We start from the raw sequence: 27,330 nt of genomic DNA on the forward strand, positions 1-27,330 counted from the left end.
CACTAAATTACTTCTATGTTTGGTAAAAGCCAAGTTTTAAGGTTTTAGTTATATAATTAAATGATTGTGTAAATATACAATATGTGACCTTTGGATAGTATAGCAATTTCTGGTTGTTCTTCTCCAGTAGCTTTTTTGTTACTGTTTCAGCTGAACTTAGCTTAATATGAAGTTTTAGTTTAATTGTATTTCTAAAGTCATCATCTCTAATGAGAAATATCCTCAAAAGCACCTTGGTCTTGCTGCCGCTAAAAGAGACTGTGTTATTTAAACTCTGTCAGTACAGGACACACTTCAGCCATTTTTAGTCATGTTTGGAAATAGCCAAAGATCGTTCTTTCTGTATGTATTCCTACCTGAAACAATGAGTGAGCTTGGGACTAGGTAATGAAATTCATTTAATGCGTGTATCATTTCATTGTCAGCTGAAGAAGAAGCTGCGAAAAGACGACAGATGCAGGAAGCAGAGATGGTTTATCAGGCTGGGATGAAGATACTGAACGGAAGCAATCGGAAGAGCCAGAAGAGAGAGTAGGTCGCACTGTCCTCCCCGTTCTTCTCAGCACAGGCCCTGGTGCAGGAAACCTTAATATGTTTTGGGCAGACTTTAACTCATTTGGATGAGATTATACATATTAACCATAACACTGATCAGTGAGAAAAATGGCAATAGTATATTGTAGTTGGTTCTAAGAACTAAGAATGAATACGCTGTTCTGAATTCAAAAATGACATAAACAAAAGGAACTGTCACTAGATGTGTTGAATTTTTTTGTTCTACTTTGACATTTTCATCTAGAACGTTATTCTCTGAAAGAATTATAGCATTTTATGTCTGTTTGATTCCTGCTGGTTTTGTTAGTCTATGCAGAGTGAAAAAATTTTGAGTTATTTATGTATTTACCTGGCATCATTACAATTTTCCATTACAAATCTTGCTAACCTGCTTATTAGCTTTTCAGTCATTGTTAGTGTAATTAGATAATTTCATGATGCTAGACATAAGCTAAATCAAACTCTCCAGGATATTTTCTATATATATATATATAATAACGTGATATAGTAGGATTAATGGGTTGGGATTTCTCACTATAAAATAAGAAAATTGCAGTCCATTTTCGTAAGGAAAAATCTTTAAATGACTGTTCTGAAAACACAGCTGACTTTTTGGTTGATTGTTTCTTTTAAAGAGCGTATCGGTATCTTCAAAAGGCAGCAGGCATGAATCACACCAAAGCCCTGGAGAGAGTGTCCTATGCTCTTCTGTTTGGTGATTACCTCACACAGAATATCCCGGCAGCTAAAGAGATGTTTGAGAAACTGACTGAGGAAGGTTCTCCCAAAGGACAAACTGTAAGTACAGCTCCAATAGAGAACCTCTGCACACAACACTTTGTTTGTTTGAGGGCAGTGTTTATGTGGGGGGAGGGGATGTTTTTGCCTGCTTGAGTATCTGTGCACCGCTTGTGTGCCTGGTGCTCAAGGCGGTCAGAAGAGGATGTCCAGTCCCCTGGAACTAGAGTTAAAGGTAGTTGTGAGCCACCATGTGGGTTCAAGAATCAATCCCAGGTCCTCTGGAAGAATAGCCAGTGCTCTCTCTAGCCCCCACCTCTTTTTAATTTATTCTAATAAAATGTGGATGTGTGTTTATCTATATACATGTGAGTGCAGAAGCCAAGGGACATGGATGCTGAGAATTGAACTCAGGTCTCTGAAGGAGCAACACATGTTTTTAATTGCTAAGCCATCCCTCCAATCTCTCTCCCGCACTCAGCACTTAATCATAATAGCCATTTGTTCTCTGCACCCTGACTTTTTTCAACAACAGAAGACTGGATGACAGCATATCTCTAATTACTAATTTTTTTGACAGACCATTTTACTTGTTTTCTTGGATACTTATTTTCCTTCATCTAAGAACTTTTATGGTCAATGAAGATAATTTTATGGCTGCATCTTACCACAAATTCTTTTTTTTTTTTTTTTTTTTTGTTTTGTTTTTTTGTTTTTCGAGACAGGGTTTCTCTATGGTTTTGGAGCCTGTCCTGGAACTAGCTCTTGTAGACCAGGCTGGTCTCGAACTCACAGAGATCCACCTGCCTCTGCCTCCCGAGTGCTGGGATTAAAGGCGTGCGCCACCAACGCCCGGCCACAAATTCTTTTGTAGTTTTGCAGTATTAAACCTATAGACAGTGAAATATGAAGAGCAGTTCAATAGAGCAGCAATTCTGTTTATCAGAAATTATTCCCCATAGGATTTTCTCCCAAAGTTAGCCTTCATTTTTTAATGTGTGTGGGGAGGAAGGTGTGAATGTGTGTGTGTGTGTGTGTGTGTGTGTGTGTGTGTGTGTGTGTGTGTGTGTGTGAGAGAGAGAGAGAGAGAGAGACAGAGAGAGACAGAGACAGAGAGAGACAGACAGAGACAGACAGAGAGACAGAGACAGAGAGAGATTGATTCGAGGGTGTTCTAGGAGACCAGGAGATGGTATCAAATACATGCAGGTAGTTGTGAGCCACCTCCCATGGGTGCTAGGATCTGAGCTCTGATCCTGTGACAGAACAGCAAGCGTGCCTAGCAACTAAGCCATCCATCTCTCCAGCCCAATATTGATACTTAAAAAAAAAAAGTAATATGAAATGTTTTAGGACTGGAAATATAGCCAAGAAGAGCATTTGCCTGGTGTGTACAAAGCCCTAGGTCCAATCTTTTAGTGCTATACTACATACAAACACATACATACATACACACACACATACAAACACATACATTCTCTCCCTCTCTCTGTTGTGTGTGTGTCTTTCTCTCTCTCTCTCTCCCTCTCTCCATCCTTCCAGCCTATAAATGCCCATAATATATTGTTAGAGCACTGAGCTCAAAAAATTTCTTTATTCTGATTTTGTCAAAGCAAGTGTCCATCACAGCATTACATTTTAGTTGTTATTTCTAATGTAGCCCTTTGTCTGATTGGTTTGTTTCTGTGTTAGAGGTAGATACAGTTTTTCTGTAACAAGTTCTGCCTGCATTTGTCCTCATTTCAACATCTATTCATTAATTTTTCTATTACCTGTATTTTCTGTAGGCCAGATATCACAGCTAAAGGCTAATAAATTGAAGTAACTATTTTTAGCTAGGCTGCATTATAGGTGAATTTCAGTACCACATTGCACTACATGCATTGATAACACATCATCGTTACATTATCAATAGAAATATAAAGAAAGCAAAGATTGCCTAGGCTTAAGAGGCCATGTGATAGGGGAATGGAGAGATAGCTCAAGTGTTAAGAGCAGCACTGGCTGCTCATCCAGAGAACCAGGATTCGATTCCAAGCACTTACCCAGTGGCTCACAGCTGTATCTCTTATTCTAGAAGAGCCAGCATTTTCTCTTGACCTGTAAGAGTATTGCACTCACATGGTACATAGACATATATTCAGGCAAAGCACCTATACATATAACATAACATAAATAAATTTTTAAGTTGGCCATCCTGTTTATTTACACTGAATTATAGGTAATTCAGGTTTAACAGAATATGAGCTATGCTTAAAAATACATTGTTAGAATACATGGATATTTGTGAAATTATTTTTAAAGATACATTTTCTTCTAAATTATCATTCCTGCAACTTAGAAAAATGCCTGCTTTCCCCTGACCATAATAGAATAAAGCATGTGAGAGACAGTTGTCTTGAGGCTTTATGGCAGCAGGATCTTACCCATTATTGTCTGTGAATATTTCTTGGTCTCACTTTTAGTTATAAACAGATGCGGTCTTAACTGTTTTCCTTATGTGTCTGAAGCTTGTTCCTTTCCTGATTAAATCAGCTTACGTTAGCTGTAAACACACATGCATCATCTTCAGAGGCACTGATGTCTTTTGGCAGCGTTTTGTAGAGTGGTCCACCTCTGCAGTGTCACTGCATTCGTACCTCCCCCCCCCCCCCCCCCGCACTCTTGCTGTGCTCATCAAGTTTAGCTGATGCAGCGAGCAGAGCCCCAGATCAGTACTTCACGCTCGCCAGATTAGACTGAGCTCTTTTTTCTGCCTGGGTGGCTTTCTTGCAAATGGTGACTCCTGGGCAACAGTCGACCTCCTCTGCAGACGTATCTAGGATCATAGTCTTACCTAGCTGCAAGAGAGTCTGAAATGTACGTGAGCTCACAGACTCTACCACGCTGTCCTTACCACTGTGTGTTGTCAGGATAGTGCACAGAAGACAAGGTGGACCCTCATCAGTACATCGTTTGGAGGTGGCTTCCTCAGGAATTCATGTTCTTCAAAGCAACCCTTGACCACTTGGTGTCTCGTCATACCTGAGATCACTTCTCTTGGGACTCTTGTCCTTTTTCATCCCTCTTGCAGAGAAAGAAATATGTTGATATAATAGCACAGAAGATATTTTATCTTCATAAAAGCTAAAAAGAATGAAGTAAGAACCACGTTTAAGTGTGTTCAGCTTTGTTTTACTAGTAATGTCTTCTTTCCATTAACCTTCTAATTAAACTTAATGACTTGATTAAAGTTGTACTCAGCTATGTGGTTTGTAAAAGGCTGAATATATTGCTCTGGCTATTTTACTGAATGTCAGCATAGTTGTAGTCAAACCTTTTCATATTTAAAGATTCCTAATTCTTCTCTGTGTAAAACTGTGTATGTCTTCACCAAAATAATATTTACTTTTCCTCTTTTTACCTCAGGCTCTTGGCTTTCTCTACGCCTCTGGACTTGGTGTTAATTCAAGTCAGGCAAAGGTAACATTATTGAAGTTTTACTATATATTAAATTTGGAATTGAATAAGCCCTGGCCTGTGTTAACTTACATATCTGCTATTTCACAGGCTCTTGTATATTATACTTTTGGAGCTCTTGGAGGCAATCTGATAGCCCACATGGTTTTGGTAAGTGTGAACTTTAAGACAACTTACAGTAAAAGTTAAAATCTGTGTTTGCAGTAGCCATAAGTTTCTGACTGAGATTTGCTTACAATCAAATCCTCAGATGGACAGCCAACAAATTCTTGTCAATGGCTATAACACATTGAATCTACGTGAATAAAAGTTTATGTAAAATTAGAATTGTTTATAAGAATGATTTTTTGATTGGATTATCAGAGATTTTGCATTTAAATTAATGAAGGACCTACTATGCAAAACTGTCCTATAAAGGGCCCTTGCAAGTATCTGTATATAAACTGATAACATTGATCACATACATCACTTAGTGACACAAAATCTGTCCACCAGTTTCTTTTTGTGCTAAGGGCCTTAAGTATCTTATATGTTCAATTTGCGATAGGTCACATGACCTGTGATACATGATAGATACTACGTTTTAAATGAGTATGAATTCCTTGTTGCAAGAATGTAAAGGCTGAACTGAGTGGACATGAAACTCAAAGCAGGAAACCAGTCCAGCACTGAGAAAGGCTCCAAATTTGGTTACTGACAAGGCAGACAAGAATAGTATAGTTTTCCAGCCATTCGGGAAATCATAGATAATTTCAAAAGTCATCACTGAGTGATTGTCAAGATCAAATTAGATGTTTAGGTAGACAGACAGCCTGAAGAGTAGAATGCTGGGAGTTGATAAGCAGGGCAGATAAGAATCCAGCCAAATAGCCAAGTTGTGCCCAGGAACTTGGGCCCTCTCTGTCCTGGGCTTAGCCACCGAAGGAGTTGAAGGAAATGGAAAGCAGAGATGCTGGGCTTCCTAAATATCTCTCTCTGATTTCATTGTTGTCTTTGTTTAATCTATGCTACCACATCTCAGAGAGTAGCTGAAAATCACCTTCAGATAAATTTTTTAGGTAGTTTGGTTTTTAGGGGGGAAGGGTTGGTTTTGTGGGTTTTTTGTTTGTTTGCTTGTCTTGGTGTTGTTACAGCTTTTGAGACAGGGGTCTCCGTAAGTAGTCCTAGCTGGCCTGGAACTCCTTAGAGACCAGGGTAGTCATAAACTCACAGAGATCTACCTTCCTTTGCCACCATACCTAGCTCAGGTAAATTTTTAAGAAATATGAAACAATTTTGTGTGGCAAATATATATGAAATGCTTTAAATTACCAACTTTTTTAAAACAATGGCTGTAGAATCAGAGCATGTTGTGCATATGGCTCTATAGTAATGCAGCAAGGACTGCTAAAGCTTACGACGTTTTGAGTCCATTCAGATTTCAGACAGCTCCTTCCTGCTCCCCCACTCCCGTCAGTCTGTAGTGGTTTGTTAGTGGTGAGAACACCTTGTTCTTGTTACGATGATATCTAAAATAAGACTGACAGTGGTTGTGAGTGAAAACTTGATGAGGACTGTGTCCACGCTTCTTTCATGAAGTTCATGGCACTCACGTGGTTGCTCTAGGAATGTTTTTGTCTCGTGCTTAGCTATAACCTGCGTGTTGGAGTGTGTGGATTGAAGGAGAGCAGAATTATAGTCAGAGTGTGGTTGGCTGTATGTGTCACAAGAACACCATGGTGCTGTTGTCTTCTCACACAAGGGTGTCTTACAGGGTTACCGCTACTGGGCCGGCATCGGAGTCCTCCAGAGTTGTGAGTCGGCACTGACCCATTATCGCCTTGTTGCCAATCATGGTACCTATCTTGTTTTCATCGTTCATGCTCTAGAAAAAAATACATAATTAATAATTAACTTGAAGTATATATATGTTTTGGTTGTAGTAGTTCAGATATTGCAAATGACTCTTTGAATTGAACTTACCTTTTAACTACTTTAATTATCAAGAAAGACATTCCTTTCACCACTTTGTTCTTAAACATTTGTAGTAGAAGTCTGGTTTATTAGTGGGTTGTTATGTAGACTGCTACAGAAATGGTGCCATCAGCGAGCGCCATGTCTGTCCACGTCTGCTTGCTGCAGTTGTGGACCTGCTCCTCTGACTTCACCTCACATTCCTATTTGTCCTCCTCTGTCAGTTGCCAGCGATATCTCCCTAACTGGAGGCTCTGTGGTCCAGAGAATACGGCTGCCTGATGAAGTGGAAAACCCGGGGATGAACAGTGGGATGCTGGAAGAAGATTTGATCCAGTATTACCAGTTCCTAGCTGAGAAGGGTGATGTCCAAGCACAGGTGTGTGTTAGCATCAGGCAGTCTCTTGCTGCCTTGTCTGCTTCATGGGGGGGGGGGGCAAGCACCCCCATCTGTAAGTAATGTTGTCTTTGCTCTGAGTAATTATTAGCTTTGTTCTAGATCACCACTGGATCTTTTAGAGAAAGAACGTCCCACACACTCAACACTTTTTTCCTATTAAAATCACAGCTGTTTGAGATACATGCAAATAAGTACTAAGAATAGTTTGAAAGCTCACCGAAGGAAGTCTTAAGTTAAAGCTGTAGTGAATAGCAGATCTGAACGTTACTCGTGGAAGTTAGAATACAACTATCCTGTCCATTTTAAAAGTCTTTTACACTGGGGTATATTTTGGTTTAAATGTTTTCTGCTACTTGCTTCCTTTATCTTGCTTTTCTACATTCCCTTTCCTCTGCTTTCTTGGCCTTGTTTTTGGTGGTTACTGCTGTTGCCTCTCCTCCTCCATGACCCGGACAGTTGGGCCTTCTTTGTGTTACCTAGAGATGCCCACACAGCTCCGCCTCTAGTCTAATGGACAGACACGTTACCATTCCCGGGACAACACCGACCGTAGACTGTGCTGAGCGTGATGACATCTGCGTGGTTTTGTGAACCTCACATTTCTCTTTTATACAGCTCATACGAGTTTAAATTTACTCACGGGTTTGTCTTTTCTTGTTTTTATTTCTTCATGTCTAAGCTTCTTGGATAATTGTCTTCATTCACTTAAGACATCCTTTAGTATTTCCTTTAGAGCATGTTCACTGAGTTAAGTGTAATTCATCTAAAAACTTCTTAGGAACCAGGGAGGGTGATACCTCGATAGATGAAACACTTGTTGTACAGTGTGAGGAACAGAGTTCATGTGCCCAGAACCCACAAAAATGCCAGGTGGGTGTGCTTCTTGCCTACAATTCTAGCCCTCAGAAGGCAGCGACAAGACCCCCAGAGCAAGCTGGCTGGCTAGGGTGATCTTGTTGGTGATCTGTGGGTTCAATTGAGAGGACTTGCCTCCATGAATAAAATACAGAACAATTGAGGAAGAATCCTGAAATCAACTTCAGGCCTCCACCTGCATACATGTGCTCTTACATACATGTGAACATACATCCACTCAGAAACACTGCGTGTGTGTACAAAAGAATACTGTTTGCTTCAGAAGAATGCTGTTTATTTTAAAGCATGCCTTTTTAGTTCCTGATAATTTTAGGATAATTAAAACAGAATAGATACTCAGGATTATAGACTAGGTTTCTAGTCTTTTGATTAATAAACAGCCTTTTTACAGCCAACTGTGGGTCTGATTTTAATTGTATGGCAGATGCTCACTTTCACATTTACAGCCTTTTTGTTGCTTCTCAGGTTGGTCTGGGGCAGCTGCATCTGCATGGAGGGCGTGGAGTGGAACAGAATCACCAGGTAACCCCCTGTAGTGAGGCTTTTCTCCCATTGGAAATGGGAGCAAAATGGTGCTGTGTGGGTGTTCTTTATAAGTCAGGCTTTGTAAACATCTGTCACAAGTGAGCTCTCAACACCTACCTGATGGCAGAAAGACCAGTGTGTGTGTGTGCGTGTGTGTGTGTATTTCTCTATGTCATGTGTGTGTGTGTGCGTGTGTGTGTGTGTTTCTCTGTGTCATGTGTGTGCAGAAGCCAGTGCAGAGGCCTGAAAAGGGTATCAGATACTCTGAAGCTGGATTACAGGCATGAGTGCTGCAGACTGTACTCAGGTCCTGGGGAAGAATGCAGCATGCGCCCTCAACTGCCTCAGTCTCAGATTGTACTACTTTTAAACTTAGCTCTTAGTACTGCCCAAACACATAGACACTTCTCCATTTCTTTGTTGTTGTTGTTAAGTATATAGTAGAGTAAATCTTAGATACCTTTTGGGTCTGGAGAGATGGCCAGCAGTTAAGAGCGCTTGCTGCCCTTACAGAGAACCTGAGTTCTGTGCCCAGCACCCATGTCCACAGTTTAGAGCTGCCTATAACTCCAGTTCCAGAGGATCTGACAGTCTCCAGGGCCCTGAGTTACCCACATTCGGGTACACATACCACACTCAGATACACGCACACATACTTGAAATTAAAAATTAATTTTTTTCAAAGAGCAAAAGGAAGCCATCAAAAAAGACAACTTTTAAAGACTATAGGGCTGAGGAAGATGTTATTTATTACAAATCAGAAGCATCCAACTACCCACGCTGATACAGCTACTTACTGAGTTTTACCTACCTTCTGTTTTACCTGCCTATGACTCATCTCTTCCCCTCTCTCCATTATACGTGTCACTCAAGTGAGTCACCTGTCACCTGCAGTTTCTGTAAACCCAGCATCTGATCCTTTGTTCACCTAGAACTTCTCAGTGTTCTGTGGGTTCCAGCAGCTTAAAGATTTGCCCCTTTTTTTTTTTTTTTTTTTTTTTTGGTTTTTTCGAGACAGGGTTTCTCTGTAGCTTTGGAGCCCGTCCTGGAACTAGCTCTTGTAGACCAGGCTGGTCTCAAACTCACATAGATCCGCCTGCCTCTGCCTCCCAAGTGCTGGGATTAAAGGCGTGCGCCACCACCACCCAAGACCTCATTCCAGCCCCTACCTCTCCAGTCCCTTGCTAAGTCACAAGCACACAGAATTTTCTAAGGTCTCTGAACCTATTGAGAGCCTCTTTCTCATGACTTCAGTGATGTCAACCTCTCTGTCTGTGGTGACTGTCACCCCAGCTGCTTTGCTTATACAGTAATTCCTACCCATCACTCCCTTAGCCCCATCCCCACTCCAGAGAAAGGTCACATATGACAAAGGATGGCTGAAAAATAGTGCTCTCTGTGGTCCTTGTCCAAAGCAAATTGGTTGGTTACCTAACCTTTTTCTGTGCTACAGCATAAGTTCAAGAGAGCACAGTCACGTCTGCCTTGTTACCACTTTATTCTAACCCCCGGCAGAGCCTCGCTCATAGGAAGTTCTCTAGAAGTATGTGTCAAATCTACAAAACTCTTATTTTGCTGCCATACCAATTAACTATGTCAAGTAAAGTTATTTCACCTTTAAGAACGAAATTGTCACAAAGACACTTATCACTCACGGTGCCAAGTACCTGTGAAGGCTTTTTTTTTTTTCTTTAATCAGGCAGCTGCTTGTCTCTTGGTCACTAAAATGTATGCTACACACTGCTATTTAACAAAATAACGAGAGTGCAGGATTCTGAGGTAGTTTGCCCCAGAGCTCTTACATGGTGAGAACTGGGATGGGAGGATAGTTCACCAGCCTCACAAGAGAAAGAGTAGTATTTTCCAGCGCATGTTTGCGTTAATTCAACAAACATTTCAGTTCTTACCACATGCCAGTCACTGCCAGGTTTTCCGAATGCAGTACTGAATGGAAAGCTTTGGTCATTGTCCTTGCTGGAGTTTCAAATCCAGTGGAATATTGGTTCCTTTTTAAATGACCGCACCAACAAATAGCAAGCATTTAAAGTTGTCGTGGCTGTATCAAAACAGTATCAAGGGGTATAATAAGTAAGGGAGAGAGATCCAGCTGTCAGGGAAGACTTCTTAAGGGAGAAGGAGGTGGCATGTTGACACTGGAGGTAGAGCCATCCCAGGACGAAAGGAACACCGTGTGCCCTGGCCCTGGAGCAGAAGGGAACAGGGCTGGTATGGCCATGGCGCTGACATCATAGGACATAATGTAGTTCTGAGACAGGTGGCATTTGTTCTTACCAGCTTAACCTCTGTACTAAGGGGCTCTTACAGCCAGCATGTTCAGATTTGAAAACGTTGACTTTTGCTTCCATGTGGAAAATGAGTTAGTAGAATCCCAAAATATAGTCAATCAGGGAAATCAAAGAGGAGACTATTCCAGAGGTTTGTGTGAAAGAAAATATAATGTGTAGTAGAGCCGTGGTACCGGCAGTTAGTAGATGGATTTGACATCTACTTTGTCAGTTCCGTCTCTATACTTAAGTATAGAGAGCAGACGATAGAGTAAGAACTAGCAAAGGTGGCTGCGGATGGCGCAGGTACAGATGAGATTAAGGAAGGCAGGAAAGGATGCATGTGACGCCAAGCCAAGGAGTGTTTCCCGGAGAGTGAAGTAGACTCCATCAGATGCCGCAGAGAGGTGGACTGAGAGAAGAGCTCCTTTCTGGAGCAGTTGGTGGAAGGCACTCAAGCTTGCAGAGTGGAGTGGAGTCCTGAGAGGACCCACTGAGAAGCTGCGCTGGGAGCGAAGTCACGAATGGGTATCCATCCCACTGAAGAGGAATGAAACTCAGGAGAAAAAAATGCATCTTGTATGGTTTTTTATTAATAGGTTAGGAGAATTTACTTGAATGAAAAAAGATTAGAAAAAGAAGAGATTAAATCATCAACAGGAGTGAGGCATAACCAGTGAAATAAGTTCCTTAACAAAGGTGTAAGCACTGAGTTGCCGGGGATGGTAATGAAGATCTTCCAGCACCAGTGGGTTTAGTTATATGACTCTAAATACAGCCAAAAACTTTCTCTAAGTAATACAAAAGGGAATTGCATTCCAGAATATGCCCAATATCTTGGGAATGTCTGTTAGGGTATTTTTGTTTTTGTTGTTTGGGTTTTTTGTTGTGTTTCGTTTCTCCCAGGTCCTAGTAAAGCAGACAGTGAAGCTGTGCTGCCTAAAGCTTATTAAAATTGCCTGTGATAAAAACGCCCTCTTACCTGGGAACTTTAGGGAACACAAGACGTTTATTTGTGGTCATAAAAACTTCTAGGTACATGCATTTCTGCTTGAAATTCTGATAACTGGATATTCTTGGTTTTTAAGCTGCTTTACTATAACGAGATCTTTTTTCCCCTGGTTTTCCTAAAATAAGTGTTTTGGTTAGAAACTAAATATTTTTCTGAATTCTTCTTTCACAGAGAGCATTTGACTACTTCAACTTAGCAGCAAATGCTGGTAATTCACATGCGATGGCCTTCCTGGGAAAGGTACTGTGTACTGTGCAGTTATATGTCATGTGACAGCAAAATAGAATTTGCAATGCACGTGTATCGCGTCCGGTCTCCATACAGTGCCGTGTGAGCCCTCTCAGACCGCTTAGACATAGTGTAGTGCTTACTTCTAAGTGATTCACTGTCTGAGCTCCTACTACTGTATCAGGTATATGCAATGATGAGGGCTCCAGACTGTGTTACACACGGGGTTTTGCAAAGACTCATAGTTATCTACTTCTTTTCATAAGTGAATGAAAGAATTTTTTTGGCACTTGTCTGCAGATCTTTTCGTTGTCTTAAATATGACAGCTGTGAGCACCTTTCCGTGTAGTTTTTTCTGGAGCAAGGAAGTATTTACATGTAAAAACTACTGAATAGATTCTGTGTCTGAGAAGGATTCCCTTTTCATCATTTTAACATTAATACAGGATAAACTGACAGTTGTTCATATATAACCAAATCCTAAGGTAAGGAAGATCAGGTGGAGTCTAAGGATTTTACAGATAAGACAACCTCATCCAGACTTACCACACGATCACAGCTAGCTCCTGTAAGCTGGAACATTGTGAGCAAGCGTTCCAGTGTTGTATAGTATGAACCGTGTGGGTGCTATGGTGGTGAGGATCTCAGCACCAGAACACAGGAATCTTTTTTTCTTCATCTGTTTTTGTTAAGAATTTTAAATCTCTTTGTTTCGAACAGTTTTACTTTTTCTTTGTTACTAATTAACCCTCGATCTAAAGGCAGCCTTAGTGTTGTTGTTTCCTTAATGTATTATATGAATGAGAAGCAATGTTGACATTTGATTTCCTTTCTTTGAAAGTCTTATCTGATCCTCTAACTAGTTAAGTGTTTATACCTTGTTAAATAACTTTTTAGCTACATGTTTTTGTGTGTGTGCGCACATAGAATATGTGTGTGTAGGTGTGTGCCTGTATATAAAGACCAGAAAATAGTCTTGGGTATCATGGACCTTATTTTTGAAACAGGCTCTTTCATTGACCTGGAACTGAATAAGTAGGCTGGATTAGCTGTCCAGCATACAGACATAAGCAAATGAAATTTTAAAAAATCTTTTAAGAGTTCTTGATGCAGTCATTATCCTGCTTTCTATATTCAAATCTATACCTAAATCATATATTTAGTAGAATACCAAATACTTAAAAATATGTAAGTATTTACCAATAAATGTTTGCTTTAAATTCTACACTTTCCTATAGAGAATTCTAAACTTTGTGGGACAATTCCATGTGAGCTAATAAAAATGAGATGAGAAATAGAAACAAAAATGTATCTGGAGAAAGGGTAACAAGTCCACCTGAAATTGGGGTGTGTTTTCCAGATGTATTCTGAAGGAAGTGATGTCGTGCCTCAGAGCAATGAGACAGCACTCCACTACTTCAAGAAAGCCGCTGACATGGTGAGCCTTCCCGACTCAGTGTGCTGACCCTGTGTGTGACCGGTGGTTAATGAATGGACTGTGTGGAGGATTAATACTGGCCGACCCATGCCCTGAGTTATTGGAAGTGCTTACATACACCTGATGAGCTGACTGGAAAAGCTTCCCCAGTAAAAGCAGTTTCTGTTTTAGGAACTAGGTGGATGAATCTTAAGTCTGCTTAAATCTCTTTGAAGTATTTCCTAATCAGGAAGAGTACTGGTTTTTAGTGATGAAATTGGGAGTTGCATACCCTACCTCAGTTGTACTGCAGTTTGAAAGCTGCAAAATCCAGTTCCACCGACAACCGTGACACACAGTTTAGACTTTCATTGACCCAGAGGGGGGAAAAAACCACATGTAAGATACTTAAGATAAGACTCTCTGTTTCCTGTGTGTGCACTGACCTCTATCCAGCGATGTATGGCTGCACATCACAGCTTCAGTTGAGTGTTGTCCTGAGGGATGTTATGACACATTTTTTTTAAATGTCATCTATCCCTCCAAGTTTGGGTGAATTCTAGAATTTTCTGTTTTGCATCTCAAAATACTGTCACTAAGCTAGTCTTAAGTATCATTGCTGCTTTTAGTGCGTGAGTGTTGACTCTGCTCCACAACGCTGTCCTTCCTTTTCTGTTAGGACAGGAAGAGACCAGTGAATCAGCAACCCAAATGTGACCTCTTTTAATTTTGGTGAAATGTATTAGTTATATTTGTGTCATAAATTCATGGAAATGATGGTCATAAGTCAGGTCACAAATTCGATCCTGGAGTCATTTAATGTTGTAGTCTTTGATAGCCCTCTGCGTCTAAAGGTCCAGTTAAGTTTACTCTAAATGGAAGGAAGAAGCTTGTTTTTATTGGAAACTAATTAAAACCTATTTCAGGATGCTTCAGATTATTTCCTCTGCAGTCATTTATCCTCCCCTGTGTTGTAATGAGCTCTTTCCCCTGTTGTCTGATTTCTCTGTTTTACAGGGCAACCCTGTGGGACAGAGCGGGCTTGGAATGGCCTATCTCTATGGAAGAGGAGTTCAAGTTGTAAGTGTGTGTGTGGCACGCTGAGTTTAGGAAGCAGGCAGCCAGTGCGGGCGGGAGGTATTCCTTGAATAGCTCCCCGTTCAGTCCGGAGGAGCCGTCATTGCAGCAAGCCCTTTCCTGCTGTCTCAGAGTTGGCTGTTCCCATGCCGTGCCTCACACCTCACGTGTCTTCTTAGGCCAGCTCCATCTCTGGGACCATCTGAGGGCTAGCGTTGTTTCCCATTCTCCGTGTCTGCTTTCTACACTCTGCACTCTTCCCATTTCTCCAGGACTTCCTTCCTTGCCTGCTTCCTTACTCAAGGCTAAGAAGGCACTCGAGTCTCCTCTATTTAGAAGAGAGAGGCTTTCCCTTCTGCCCTTTGTTCCTTCTAGCTTCCGCCTCTCTTCTCTCCAGTCCTTCGCTGAAAGCCAAGTGTCTCCAAAGAATGAACCTTAGTAAGCCACTTTAGTTCCTAGTTGTCAGGTTTCTGTCTCATATCCAGGTCACCAGTAACCACCTAAATGTCAGTGTTATGTCTGCAAGCACTTGTTTGTCCTTGGCCATTGCCTCATGGTAGATACCCCTGAATCATGATGTTATTCTAACCAACATGCTTTTGGTGTTTGAAACTAAGAACTGAGTTTTTTTTTAACTTACCTGTATGTATTCCCTAACATAAAAGACAGTGATATTCTTGACCCCTGATCATTAGAATACCAAAATTCAGAGTAATGTATTTTAATTTGTCCTGTGGTTACATATGATCTGTGGGCTCTAAGAACATAGCATCTTGTAATGTACACGGGAAGGGAAGAAACAAGGAGAAAATCATATTCCTGACCTAATATTAGAAAAATTAAGGTTTAAAGGGCAAAGGTGGTTAGTAAAAAGTTTTTCTTAATTCCTGCTCTAGTATTCTATATGTGTTTATGCTTTCTGAGAGCAAACATAAATTGGTTCACAAAACTCTTACTTGCTTTTCTTCTAAATATGAGACCCTGACTCCCTGTAACCTGAAGCATTAATGACTACTTTTTAAATCATAAAATGGTCTTTTAAGAATATGTATACTTATTCTTACATAGAATGAATCTCTGTACTTTTAAGTTTATTAGTCTTTTGTGCTTTCTTACCATTTGACATCTTGTTCTGCAGAATTATGACCTGGCACTCAAGTATTTCCAGAAAGCTGCTGAGCAAGGCTGGGTGGACGGGCAGCTGCAGCTTGGCTCTATGTACTATAGTAGGTATCTTCGTAGAATTAATGAGGACACAGTCTAAACTAGTGTTCCACCAGAAGGCACTAGATACTGAATGGGAGACTCGATTTTGGTGAATTAATATTTTACCAGTTCGATGACTTATGCATCTCATTTCTCATTACAATTTATATTAATCGATATTAATATATTAATCTGCAGTGGTGAGATTGACATGTATCACTCTGTAATAATCCCGACTTTCACCAGGTTTATTCTTCTTGGAGAAAGTTCTCTGCTGCGTCACTAGATCCTGTGTAAGACTCGGCTCGCCTTTCATTGGCTTTTGTTTCCTTTGTCTTGCAGATGGCATTGGAGTCAAGAGAGATTATAAACAGGCCTTGAAGTATTTTAATTTAGCTTCTCAAGGAGGCCATATCTTGGCTTTCTATAACCTAGCACAGATGCATGCCAGCGGCACAGGGGTGATGAGGTCCTGTCACACTGCGGTGGAGGTGAGGACTTTCCTGCAGTCTGGCTGTAGGAAATGGGTTTGCCTACTGGGAAGTCCTGCCTTTTCCATTCTGGTCTCTTGACCTGATTCCATCCACAGTAGAAGCTGACTCAGCTCACTGGGATTGATATTCTGAAGGAAGAAACTGGAGATGTATGCATTCTGCCCTCCCTACTTTTTGGTTCCTGTAATAAGCAGTGTTTGTGAAGCTGAGTGTAGACACCGACAGTATCTGTAGCTCTCACGGAGTATAAGATACCAAGTATCAAAGTAAAGATACAGGAAGGAGCTATGCAAAGGGCGAAGCAGTGTCTCTAATCTCCAGCTTCTCTTCAGCACTCACACCTCTCATTGGAGGGACGCTGATAAGGCTTAGCACGGTTTTGGAAATCTTTCTCTGCTTTATTTGGTGTCCTCACTTGTAAAATGGGGGTGTTAGAAGGGCTCACCTCACGAACAACTCCTCAGGTAGAGGAATGTGCTGAAACCTGTACTACACAGAAATCACTAGAATAGCTCCTGACCACAGTAAACAATGTGTTGGTTGCTGTTATTTTTTGCAGTGTGTTTGGTTCTAAAGAGTAAGCTGCCAACAAGTCATGGAGCAGAGTTGGTCACCTATGCCGGATGCAAGTTTGTTTTCTAGACGTGCATGTCGTTTGCTTTTCCTCTGTTCACAGTTGTTTAAGAATGTGTGTGAGCGAGGCCGCTGGTCGGAGAGGCTTATGACTGCCTACAACAGCTATAAAGACGGGGACTACAATGCCGCAGTGATCCAGTACCTCCTGCTGGCCGAACAGGGCTATGAAGTGGCACAAAGCAACGCAGCCTTCATCCTTGACCAGAGTAAGGTCCACTTTGGTCCTATAGCAGGTTTTACTGCACTCAGCAATGTATTTTCAAAGTGACAGGAATACGGAACTGCCCTTTCCTCATCCAAATCCCCAGACTCATCTCAGAATCTGGCTATGGCTAAAACCTGCTCCAAGAAGTAGCATCTTTCTGAATCATTGATTCCTTTAAATCCAGTATCTTCTTCTAATATTTGTTTACTCTTCAGACTAGCTTAATTTCATATTTGCTGTGCTCCATGTAGTCATACTAAATTGCAAATGAAAACCCTTGTTTCATGTCTTTCCTGTAGGGGAAGCAACCATTGTAGGTGAGAACGAAACTTACCCCAGAGCGTTGCTGCATTGGAACAGGGCTGCCTCACAAGGTGAGTAACTGATTGTCAAGAGAGTCTTACCCAGGACCCCTCCCTCTGTTGATTTTCATCTCATGAACCCTCAAAGATACCGTTGCTTACCTTGCTTGTGACCAGACTTCATTCTTAAATGAGTAGTTGAGTTGCCCAGTCCTTGACTGGACATTTCCATCACCGCGTGATTTTTAGCTTCAGGCCAGCTGATTATATAAATGGAGAACTGAAGAATATATAATATAATACCAGCCTGAAATGGAAAAGAACTCTTACCCTTTCCCTACTTTTTCTTTAACTTACTTTCCTCACATACTCCTCTCCAAATTAGGCGTCTCCTTCTCCAGTCCTACACAGTGCTCAAGTTGAACAGTCAGTTTAGACTTAAATGACATGATAAATGGAGCATGGTCATTTAAAGGGTGGCATTAATGAGACACAGGACCACCCACCTGGTTGACTTCTCTGTGACTGCCACGTGCTTTCTGCAGAAGAGATAATGTCTGCTCTACATGCTTACTGGCTTTAGGACTTGGCTGGGAGATCCATTTAAAGCTTTTCTACTACAAATGAAAATTCTGGCTTACATAAGCCTGTTTAAAAAATAAATTTGATTTGTTTTAAGCACACTTTGTTTATCAGTAGCTTTGCATTTAATTTTGTCTCAGGTTACACTGTGGCCCGAATTAAACTTGGAGACTACCATTTCTATGGATTTGGCACTGATGTGGACTACGAGACTGCATTTATTCATTACCGCCTGGCTTCTGAGCAGCAGCACAGTGCCCAAGCTATGTTTAACCTGGGCTACATGCATGAGAAGGGCCTAGGCATTAAACAGGTGAGTGTGGCGTCAAAACTGGCACCTGAGTAGCGTTGCTAAGACAAGGGGAGATGTTGGCATTGCTGTATTCCAGGTAGCGCTGCCCTGTTGATAGCCTCTTGTGTCAGGAACTATATCCACCCTCAGTCAGCGCCATTGCTTTTTGATCATTTTGAAATGGATTAAAACCTTTTCTACCAATGAACTTTTTTCTAATGCCTCCACCTTTATTTTCCTTAGAATGGCTCTGAGTCCTTGCCTCTCTATCCCAAAAGAATTCTGAGAATATTACTACTTGTACACTTTAGATAAACACTACAATAAAAGTCCAAGTATTCAGGAAAGGAACGCAGGTTCAGCTTTTGAGAACAGGTAATCAAATACAGTTCCCAGTAACTCCTAGGCGGCATGACTTTTTAATGTGACCTAGTCACCGTTTCCATTTCCTTCCTACCTTGTGAACGAAGGAGACATTTACTACTGAAAACTAATTGGTGCCGCTGACCATGGTGGCACAGGCTGTAATTCCAGCAAGGAGAGACAAGAGGTCAGGTCAAGGTCTTCCTCAAGAACACGCCTACTTCTGTCCAGTCTGGGCTACATGAGACCCTGCCTCAAAACAGCAGTAACCCCAAAAGTCAGTCCAATACCAAGTAAATTGCTACTAAAGTATGAAGATTGATGATGATTGGAAAATATAATTCAGGATGTGGTTTGATACGATTTAAATACCCTGTTAGATCATCTATATCATAAAGTTGGATCCAAGGTCTTGAAAGATTCGGTTGTCAAAAAATGTTTGAATTGTGTATTTTTAATTGGACACTAACCATATTCCTATTATTAATTGAAAGTGCTTTTCTTCTTAATGGATAAGGACTAACTGAAAGTAACTGCTTCTGTTTAAGACTGTGTGTGGAGGATGTAGTTTCTGGTGTTCTCCTTCCTTTCCCATGTGTAATAGCATTCTGTCCTATAAGTTTAACATTCTTCAGAGCTCCCATCATCCCTGCCCTGCCTTCTGAATCTTGAACCCTCCATCCTGGGGTCACTGTTTCCAGAAACACTGTAGCAAGATACAGTGTTTATATTGTGGTGGTTCATATCAGTCAGCACAAGAGCCTCCTACAGCAGCAGCATAGCAAGGTGCCTGCCTAGATTAGTGATCTCTGAGGTTTCCCCACCCTGAGGAAGGACTGGGTCTGTCAGGCTAAGCCATCCTTTGCAGAGACAGATTACATGTTGACCCCAGGCATTTCTGTCTTAGAAAAACACATAGCAGAAGTTGAGAGATCCCCGAAGAGATTCCCATACTTCTCTAGAAAGGACCAGCTGGAGATTCTCAAAGGTCCTACCGCAGTGAACTAAACCAGAGATTCTTACACTGGCTAAAGTATTAAGTGAAAGATTAGCTTGGAACTTAGAGGCTTTCCTTGGAAATCTCCAGGTCAGCAATATTTTGTGTCAGGTGTGTGCCTGAATACAGTGTGTCTACACATAAAATCTGACGTTACATTGGAAGAAATGAGTTATACTTTCTAATTCCTGATTTTAAATTTTTTTATATTTATTTATTATGTATACAATATTCTGTCTGTGTGTATGTCTGCAGGCTGGAAGAGGGTTGGTTGTGAGCCACCATGTGGTTGCCGGGAATTGAACTCAGGACCTTTGGTAGAGCAGGCAATGTTCTTAACCACTGAGCCATCTCTCCAGCCCCTGATTTTAAATTTTTAAAATTATTTAATTACAGAAATTTTACTCAGGTAAAGTTTTGGGTTTTCCTTTAGGTAGTGGGCATTAATTTTAAATAGAATCTTGAAAGGTAGGACAACTTTTCTGAAATAAAATAAATACTTTTTGTATATTTTCACAAGAATGAGTTTTCCTTTGTTTTCTGCACTGTAGGATATTCACCTTGCAAAACGGTTTTATGACATGGCAGCCGAGGCTAGCCCAGATGCACAAGTTCCTGTCTTCCTTGCTCTCTGCAAATTGGGTGTCGTCTATTTCTTACAGTACATTCGGGAAGCAAATGTGAGTAATGAGCTATGTCTCTTTTTTTAAAAAAGTACAATTATGTCACTTTCTCGGGCCTCAAGGCTAAAAAAAAAAGGGGGTCTCCCCTTCTTCCCAGGTAAAATGCAATGTGGGGTGAGCTGTAGACCAGGCAGGCAGCAGAGTTTTCAAGTAGCACTTCCCGCTGTCCTTAGCATAAACGTTTATCATTGGTGCAGGTGTTTTCTTGTCCAGGGACAGCTGAGCACTAACTGGACACTTTGAAACAGTAATAACAATTAAGTCAGGCACACCCCTGGCAGACAGACACCAATACCGTGAGAAAAAAAGATGGAGGGTGAAAGACCCCCAAGGTGGGCTGCCTTTCAGTCTGGGGAGACCCTCCCAAGGAACAGCGAGGCCACTCATACGGCTGCAACAGCAAGAGGTTTATTGAGTTAACACAGGTACCTGCGGGCAACAAGTCTTTCGGAGGACTTGCGCACCTTCAGGTTGGAACAGTGGGTTTTTTATAGGGTAGGGAAGCAGAAGCGTGGGAACAGAAGCGAGAGGCATAGTTACAGGGTTCTGATTGGGCAATTCAAACAAGGCTCGGGTTCAAACTGAGTACAATTTCGTGGTTTCCAAGAAATCAGATATACATGCTATTCTGGCCTATCTAGGGTGCCATTCTTCCTTTGGACCCCAAGTCCCCTGCTGACAGTCCGGATGGTTGACCAGAGATATCTTGCCTTGCTCAGCGCCCCTGCCCCTAAGCTGACCACAGCCCTTATCTCTAAGTTAAACTCCCCTGTCCTAGCTTCTAATTATATTGCTCAAAAATTCAAGCCTTGTAAAATAGCGTTATTGCTGCTGTTAACTTAATGCTGCTAGGTAGGGGTCTTTCATCCCCCCATTTCTTTTTGTGAATTTGAATAAAATCATTTATTCAACTAGCGGGCATTCTTAACATGTTCTGGATCATATTGTTTAAGCTGATGATATTGCTGAGTGAGGACCAAGGTTTGGATAGCTGAAAGTCTGTCTTTTATAAATTGTACCAGGCGGTTTATAAACCATCCTTTAAACTATCCTTGTTGAGAAGATAGTAGAACACCTCTAGGGTGTGCAGAATAGCTCTTGGCAAAATTGTCTGAATGAGGCTTGAAATTAACTATATGGTAGACATTGTGAACCATTGTAGACCCGAGAATAGCACCCAACACTGTGGCGATAATAGTCTATTGACTACAAAGAGCTTAACTCAGCCCTAAGAAACACATGCCTTTTCATAAGAGACAAGTTCAATATTATGAAGACAAATATCTTTTACTGTAGACACCGGGAATGTTGATCCTCACTCCAGAGAATGTGCCGGAGAGGTCAGTTTTGGTCCAGCTGGCACCACATGGCATTTACGGGTTTTCATTGCATCCTGTAGCATCAGCTTTATCCAAATGTACAGGGTTGTGTCCATTGTGAGAACTTTAACAAACAATGAGAGAAAATGCAATACAGGATGACAAATGTTTAAAACAAAACAAAAAGCCCTAAAGCCAGAGGACAGCCAATGAGGACATAAATACCCAGGCTTTAAAAAACAAAACCTGTCCAGAGGTAAGGAGGCTTTAGGTGTGTTTGCTTATCTCTGCAGTTATCTGCACAAAACGGTCTGATCTGGAAAAGTCTTAAACAGTACAAAATAATTCCTGTCAATCTGTCCCAGACACACAGAGGAGGAAGAGAACAGAATTGCCTTTTGCTTCTGCTGTGTGATATTGTGCTTTAAAAGACATTAAAAAATGAGCAGAGCCCTGTGGGTTTCTGACTTTAGGAAAGAAGAGCCTTAAAGGTGATGTAAGCCCATCTTATAGCAGATGTGCCTGCCCTGTGCAAGCCTTGAGCTCAGGATTCCATCATCAAGGTCAGCCATTCTCAGCAAATACATGAGCGGCAGCTAACTAGCCAGGCAGCAGAACTAGTGGCAACGATGCCGGGGTGTTTTGAACCCAGAACAGGACAGGAGGGAGGGAGGTCTGTCCAGTCATTTTTGCTGGTCTCCAGGGCCAATTATGTCAATTTGTTTTTTTAGAATTTTATTTATCTTATCTATCTGACCTGAGCTTTGGGGTTGGTAAGCTTAATTTCCAATTGATCCCCAATATCTTGGCCACACCCTAACTTACCTGGGCAACAAAGGCAGGTCTATTATGGGACATGATTATCTTGGGCATCCCCAACCTTAGGATGATCTTTTTTTTTATGATCTTCTTAGCCATCATATTGGGTGTCTCAATCTTGGTCAATGTATGATGGCTATCTTCTTTGGCAAATGTGTGGCCTCCTGGAGGCTCAAAATTTCTGCAAATGTATATTGCTTTGTGTATACAGGTGAGGGTAAAAGCATACCTGCTGTTAGTATAGACGTTTTCTCTGCCATCTGTAGAGCTTGTATCAAAGCCATAAGTTCAGCTTTCTGGTCGGGCCGCCATCTCTGAAGGGAGGCTACTGGCCTAGATCATTTGCTTTCTGTCCACCAATGCTGCCCCCGCCTTCTGCTTACCTTCAGTCTTGTGTGCCTGCTCAGCTTGGACCGCCAGCCTTGTGCCCCAGGCAAGCTTCGCCCTCATTTTCGGCTCTGCCTGGCACAGCTTAGCCTGCCATTTTGCCATTCACCTGTCCTTTATGTAGATGCTGGCAGGATCCATAGTCCATCGACGTCAGCCCAGCACAGGAGCAGTAGTCAGGCACAGGAGGGCACCTGTGGTAGCATTTGACTGCTGTATCGCAGTCTGACATGGGTGAGGGGAGCAAGACTGTAAAGTGAGCAGTTAGGGCTCATGCAGGCTTTAGAGCAAGCACAGCATCAAGGCAGTTGCTAGGAGGTGAGGATTTCTTCAGCGGTGACGGCAGGGAGAGGTGGTCATCCCGGTGAGGAGGGCGTGGTAGAGGCAGAGGTAGACAAGCAGCCTGTATCTCCTGCAGAACTGAAAACAGCATCAAAAGCAAAAGTCCCTCGTTTGGTCAACAAAAGGCGTTGGTCATACATTCAGAAGTGACCAGGGAGGAACGAGTCATTTATTTGTCTTTTTCCCAAATTTATAGTTCGTAAGGTGTCCAGTTCGTATTCTTTACTCAGTTCCAGTGTCCCTCTTCATTTGTCTTTGATCTTCTGTTGCCCAGGCTCGCTCCTTATCTGTCTGAGTCCTGTCTCTCTTTCTCTCTCTCTCTCTTTTTTTTTTTTTTTGCTTCCCGCCTCTCTCTCTCTCTCTCGCTTTTTTTCTTTCTCTGTCCCTTGTTTAACATTTTTTTTTAAATCTTTACTAAGTATAATCTTTTAACCCATCTATTTGCTGTATCTTTTTTTTTATATCTGATGTTGCCTGTCCTATGTAGGCCATGACTACTGCTGTCTGCTGACCTTCAGAGGTTGGGTAAAAATGCTTGTAAACTTCTATTAATCATTTAAGGAACACAGATTTTAACTGGCCCCTGGAGAAACTCTCTTATCTTGGCCGAATTAGTGGGGTGCCTTGCAGCCCCCCCCTGAGATTTGCCATGAGCCCAACATTTTGACTGTCAGTTTCTCCCTTTAAGAATTAATTAGACATTATCATGTAGAAGAATGAAAATAGATCCATATTTATCTCTATGCACAAAACTGAAATCCAAACAAATTAAAGACCTTAACATAAGGGCAACAATATAAATAGAATTTTGAACATAGCCTCAGTAGCGTAGACATTAAAGGAAACAATCAGTAATTGAAATCTCCAGAACTGAGAAGCTTTTTGTATAACAAAGGATATAATTAACAGAACATAATATCAGCCTGTAGAATAGGAAAGGTGTCTTTATCAATTATGTTAAAACCATATAAGGAATTTAGAAGCTTAATCCTCATAAAAATAAATATTTCAGTACAATTACGTCACAGACCAAAACTGTAAATTCTCAAAAAATGAACTTGAAATGACTGAAAGATATTTAAAATTTGCTTAAATATAACATCCTTAATCATCAGGGAAATGCGAATTAAACAATTCTGAGATTTTATCTTATTCCTGTAAAACTGACCAGGATTAAAAATATCATTTGACAATTTATGCTTACAGCTACTTTGAACATTAGCATGGTGGATTTTCAGAATTAGATAACATATTACCTTAAAAACTTAGCGACATCCTTTATATTATCATAGACAGAATCTGAAAACAACCTAAAATGCACCTTTTTATATTAATAATAAATGAGAATCTTTGCCATGTTTTTTTTTAAATATCCATAAACATTATAAAGAGTCAAAAGGGCCATTTTATCTCTATTTCATCATTCAGTAACACCCCCTTGCAATTGTGGTGGGGTGAGAGGCTTTAGCAGATCTTTGCCATGTGGCCATGTGGGCGGGGTCCCCTCCTTATCACAAGCATTGTGAGCAGACAAGTGTTAAATTTAGATCTAAACATGGGCTGGCTTAGAAGCTCAGCTGGGCTGTTTATATGGCCCTGGCCCTGTGCCAGGCCTGAATTTATTTTCATCTGGACACATTGCATAGTAAGAAATATAAAAACCAACAATCTGTAGTTTTTTATAAGCATATTATTTTAAAGTGACTTAATTTAATTTTTCCAATTTTTAAACCAGAGGCTTTTACCTGGATGCAGCACATGATGACTGGTATAGAGTATCCCCAGAAGACAGATGTTATCAGGGCTGGTAGGCCCTTTTAATGTCAGCTAACTCCATTACCTGCCATTCCTAAATCCACATTCATCATTTACCAACAGCCACAGGGATATTTACTTGCAATCTCTTGCCCCACTGCCAAAACGGAAAGGTCCAGGTTCTTTAGGGGACCTTTTGCTTTTTAATAGGGTATCCAATCCCAGAGAAATAGCCTACTGCAGGTTCCCAGGCTTACTGGGTCCTGTGGGGAGGAATTAGCACCAGCTTGGACCCAACTGGCTGGCATGTGTCTCCACAGGAGGCCTTAGTTTTGTGACCCTGGCGTTAGCACCAGTTATTTCCCCTGGGCAAGGGCCATAGATCTTTGGCACAAGGTTTTACATGGCATTTGCAGATGGGGGCTGCCATTCAGTCTCTAGCACCTTATTTTTCAAGGAAAACAAGCCTTCTCCACAGGGAACCCCACTGGGGATCCTCCCAGGACCTGGCTTCAGCCTCAGCTCTGTCCACAGTGAGCTCCTAGTTGTATAGCACAAGCTTCCCACACCCCACCTCAGTACTCACAGCAATCTAGCAGCTTTTCTCTGAATGGGATTCCAGAGGCCCCAGGAGGCATTCCCTCCAGGGAACTCATCAGGTCAGGTTTGGTGGGCCACCTGGAAGCCTCAACTTAGTTCAAGCGTCTCTGCATTGGCGCCCTTGGTAACAGCTAAGGCGGCTGCTGCTGGGCCGGGGAGGGGACTCACCTGCAGATGTGGGGGCCACAGCTGCCCCCTTCCCTGACTCGGGCCAGGGTTGCTGCCATGCCCCGCCCTGCATCCTGCTGAGAAGTTTGCTCAGAGCTGGAGCTGGTTGCCCCGCCTAGGCCTGGCTCCAGGCTGTGCTGCAGGAGATAACAGCCCTGCTCCCTCCCCCCTCGCAACAGCAAGCAGGGCAGTTCAGCAGCACAGCCTAGGGAAGTGAAGGAGGGGCAGGCTGTCAGCGTTCCTTTTGGATTTTCATAGAGTTAGGGTCAAAGAGATGGTTACTTACTGCCCCATGGTACCAGATTTAGACTCGAGTACAAACAGACATACAAAACAAAGAACATATTAAGCACAAAAATACACAGACAATACAGATGCGCTGGCGCGGTTTTGGCGTGATGCCAAAAGCAAAATTTCAGATGGAGACAGCGAGAGTCCGGATCTCTCGTCTCCCAGAAGAATCACATACCCTTCAGACAGCGGGGGTGCCCCGAACAGTCCTATTTTGGTAGGATTCACAGAATACGGACGGGCCACAAATTTGGCCCCAGACACTCTGGGACGTCTCCCAGAGTTGCAGCCGGGAGTACAAGCTCGTCAGCTTCTCCGCGAATCTGCCAGATACTGATTCTAGCTAGCTAACTAGTACAGATACAGATACAGATACGGTCGCATGCGCATACACAGAAACACAGAAGCACAGATACTCACAGAGAACGATCGCTGGCCAGCTTACCTCCCGATGTGGTGGGTCGGTGATCCCTGGGCAGGGGTCTCCACTTCCCGGCCAACGCACCAAAATGAAAGACCCCCAAGGTGGGCTGCCTTTCAGTCTGGGGAGACCCTCCCAAGGAACAGCGAGGCCACTCATACGGCTGCAACAGCAAGAGGTTTATTGAGTTAACACAGGTACCTGCGGGCAACAAGTCTTTCGGAGGACTTGCGCACCTTCAGGTTGGAACAGTGGGTTTTTTATAGGGTAGGGAAGCAGAAGCGTGGGAACAGAAGCGAGAGGCATAGTTACAGGGTTCTGATTGGGCAATTCAAACAAGGCTCGGGTTCAAACTGAGTACAATTTCGTGGTTTCCAAGAAATCAGATATACATGCTATTCTGGCCTATCTAGGGTGCCATTCTTCCTTTGGACCCCAAGTCCCCTGCTGACAGTCCGGATGGTTGACCAGAGATATCTTGCCTTGCTCAGCGCCCCTGCCCCTAAGCTGACCACAGCCCTTATCTCTAAGTTAAACTCCCCTGTCCTAGCTTCTAATTATATTGCTCAAAAATTCAAGCCTTGTAAAATAGCGTTATTGCTGCTGTTAACTTAATGCTGCTAGGTAGGGGTCTTTCAGAGGGGAGTCTGAGAGCTGAGTCACTGTGCTTCTGATTCTTCCAACAGTGAAACAGAAGTTAAAAATGCCACAGCTTTCTTCTCTGAAATAGCCTGACTGCGTATGGATAATAGAGCCTAACTAGGCGGCGGGCTACCTATTCCCCTCAAAGCTCCCGACTGTAGTAACAGGACATAGGTGTAAGTGCCCTGGGTTCTGCACTTAGACTTTTCTGTACTCCGTTTGCTCCAGAAACACTCCATGTTCTGAGCCCTTGTTAAGAGACATTCACCTTTGTTCATTCCAGACTGAAGGGTGATGTGCT

At 42.1% G+C, this 27,330-nt stretch overlaps 1 protein-coding gene across 1 annotated transcript in view; it reads left to right on the forward strand.

Moving 5' to 3' along the window:
- Sel1l (SEL1L adaptor subunit of SYVN1 ubiquitin ligase) overlaps positions 1-27,330 on the forward strand; it is a 51,679-nt gene that overhangs the window by 18,606 nt on the left and 5,743 nt on the right. The window contains exons 5-20 of the mRNA XM_075948044.1: positions 426-531; positions 1,191-1,353; positions 4,702-4,755; positions 4,843-4,902; positions 6,506-6,587; positions 6,930-7,084; positions 8,447-8,503; positions 11,975-12,043; positions 13,392-13,469; positions 14,466-14,528; positions 15,664-15,751; positions 16,074-16,222; positions 16,902-17,067; positions 17,366-17,440; positions 18,091-18,263; positions 20,154-20,282. Coding sequence (XP_075804159.1) covers positions 426-531; positions 1,191-1,353; positions 4,702-4,755; positions 4,843-4,902; positions 6,506-6,587; positions 6,930-7,084; positions 8,447-8,503; positions 11,975-12,043; positions 13,392-13,469; positions 14,466-14,528; positions 15,664-15,751; positions 16,074-16,222; positions 16,902-17,067; positions 17,366-17,440; positions 18,091-18,263; positions 20,154-20,282 — 1,667 coding nt within the window. The remainder of the gene's footprint in view (positions 1-425; positions 532-1,190; positions 1,354-4,701; positions 4,756-4,842; positions 4,903-6,505; positions 6,588-6,929; positions 7,085-8,446; positions 8,504-11,974; positions 12,044-13,391; positions 13,470-14,465; positions 14,529-15,663; positions 15,752-16,073; positions 16,223-16,901; positions 17,068-17,365; positions 17,441-18,090; positions 18,264-20,153; positions 20,283-27,330) is intronic.

The sequence above is a fragment of the Microtus pennsylvanicus genome, chromosome 14, assembly GCF_037038515.1.
Source record: "Microtus pennsylvanicus isolate mMicPen1 chromosome 14, mMicPen1.hap1, whole genome shotgun sequence".
In the NCBI taxonomy this organism is placed as follows: domain Eukaryota; kingdom Metazoa; phylum Chordata; class Mammalia; order Rodentia; family Cricetidae; genus Microtus; species Microtus pennsylvanicus.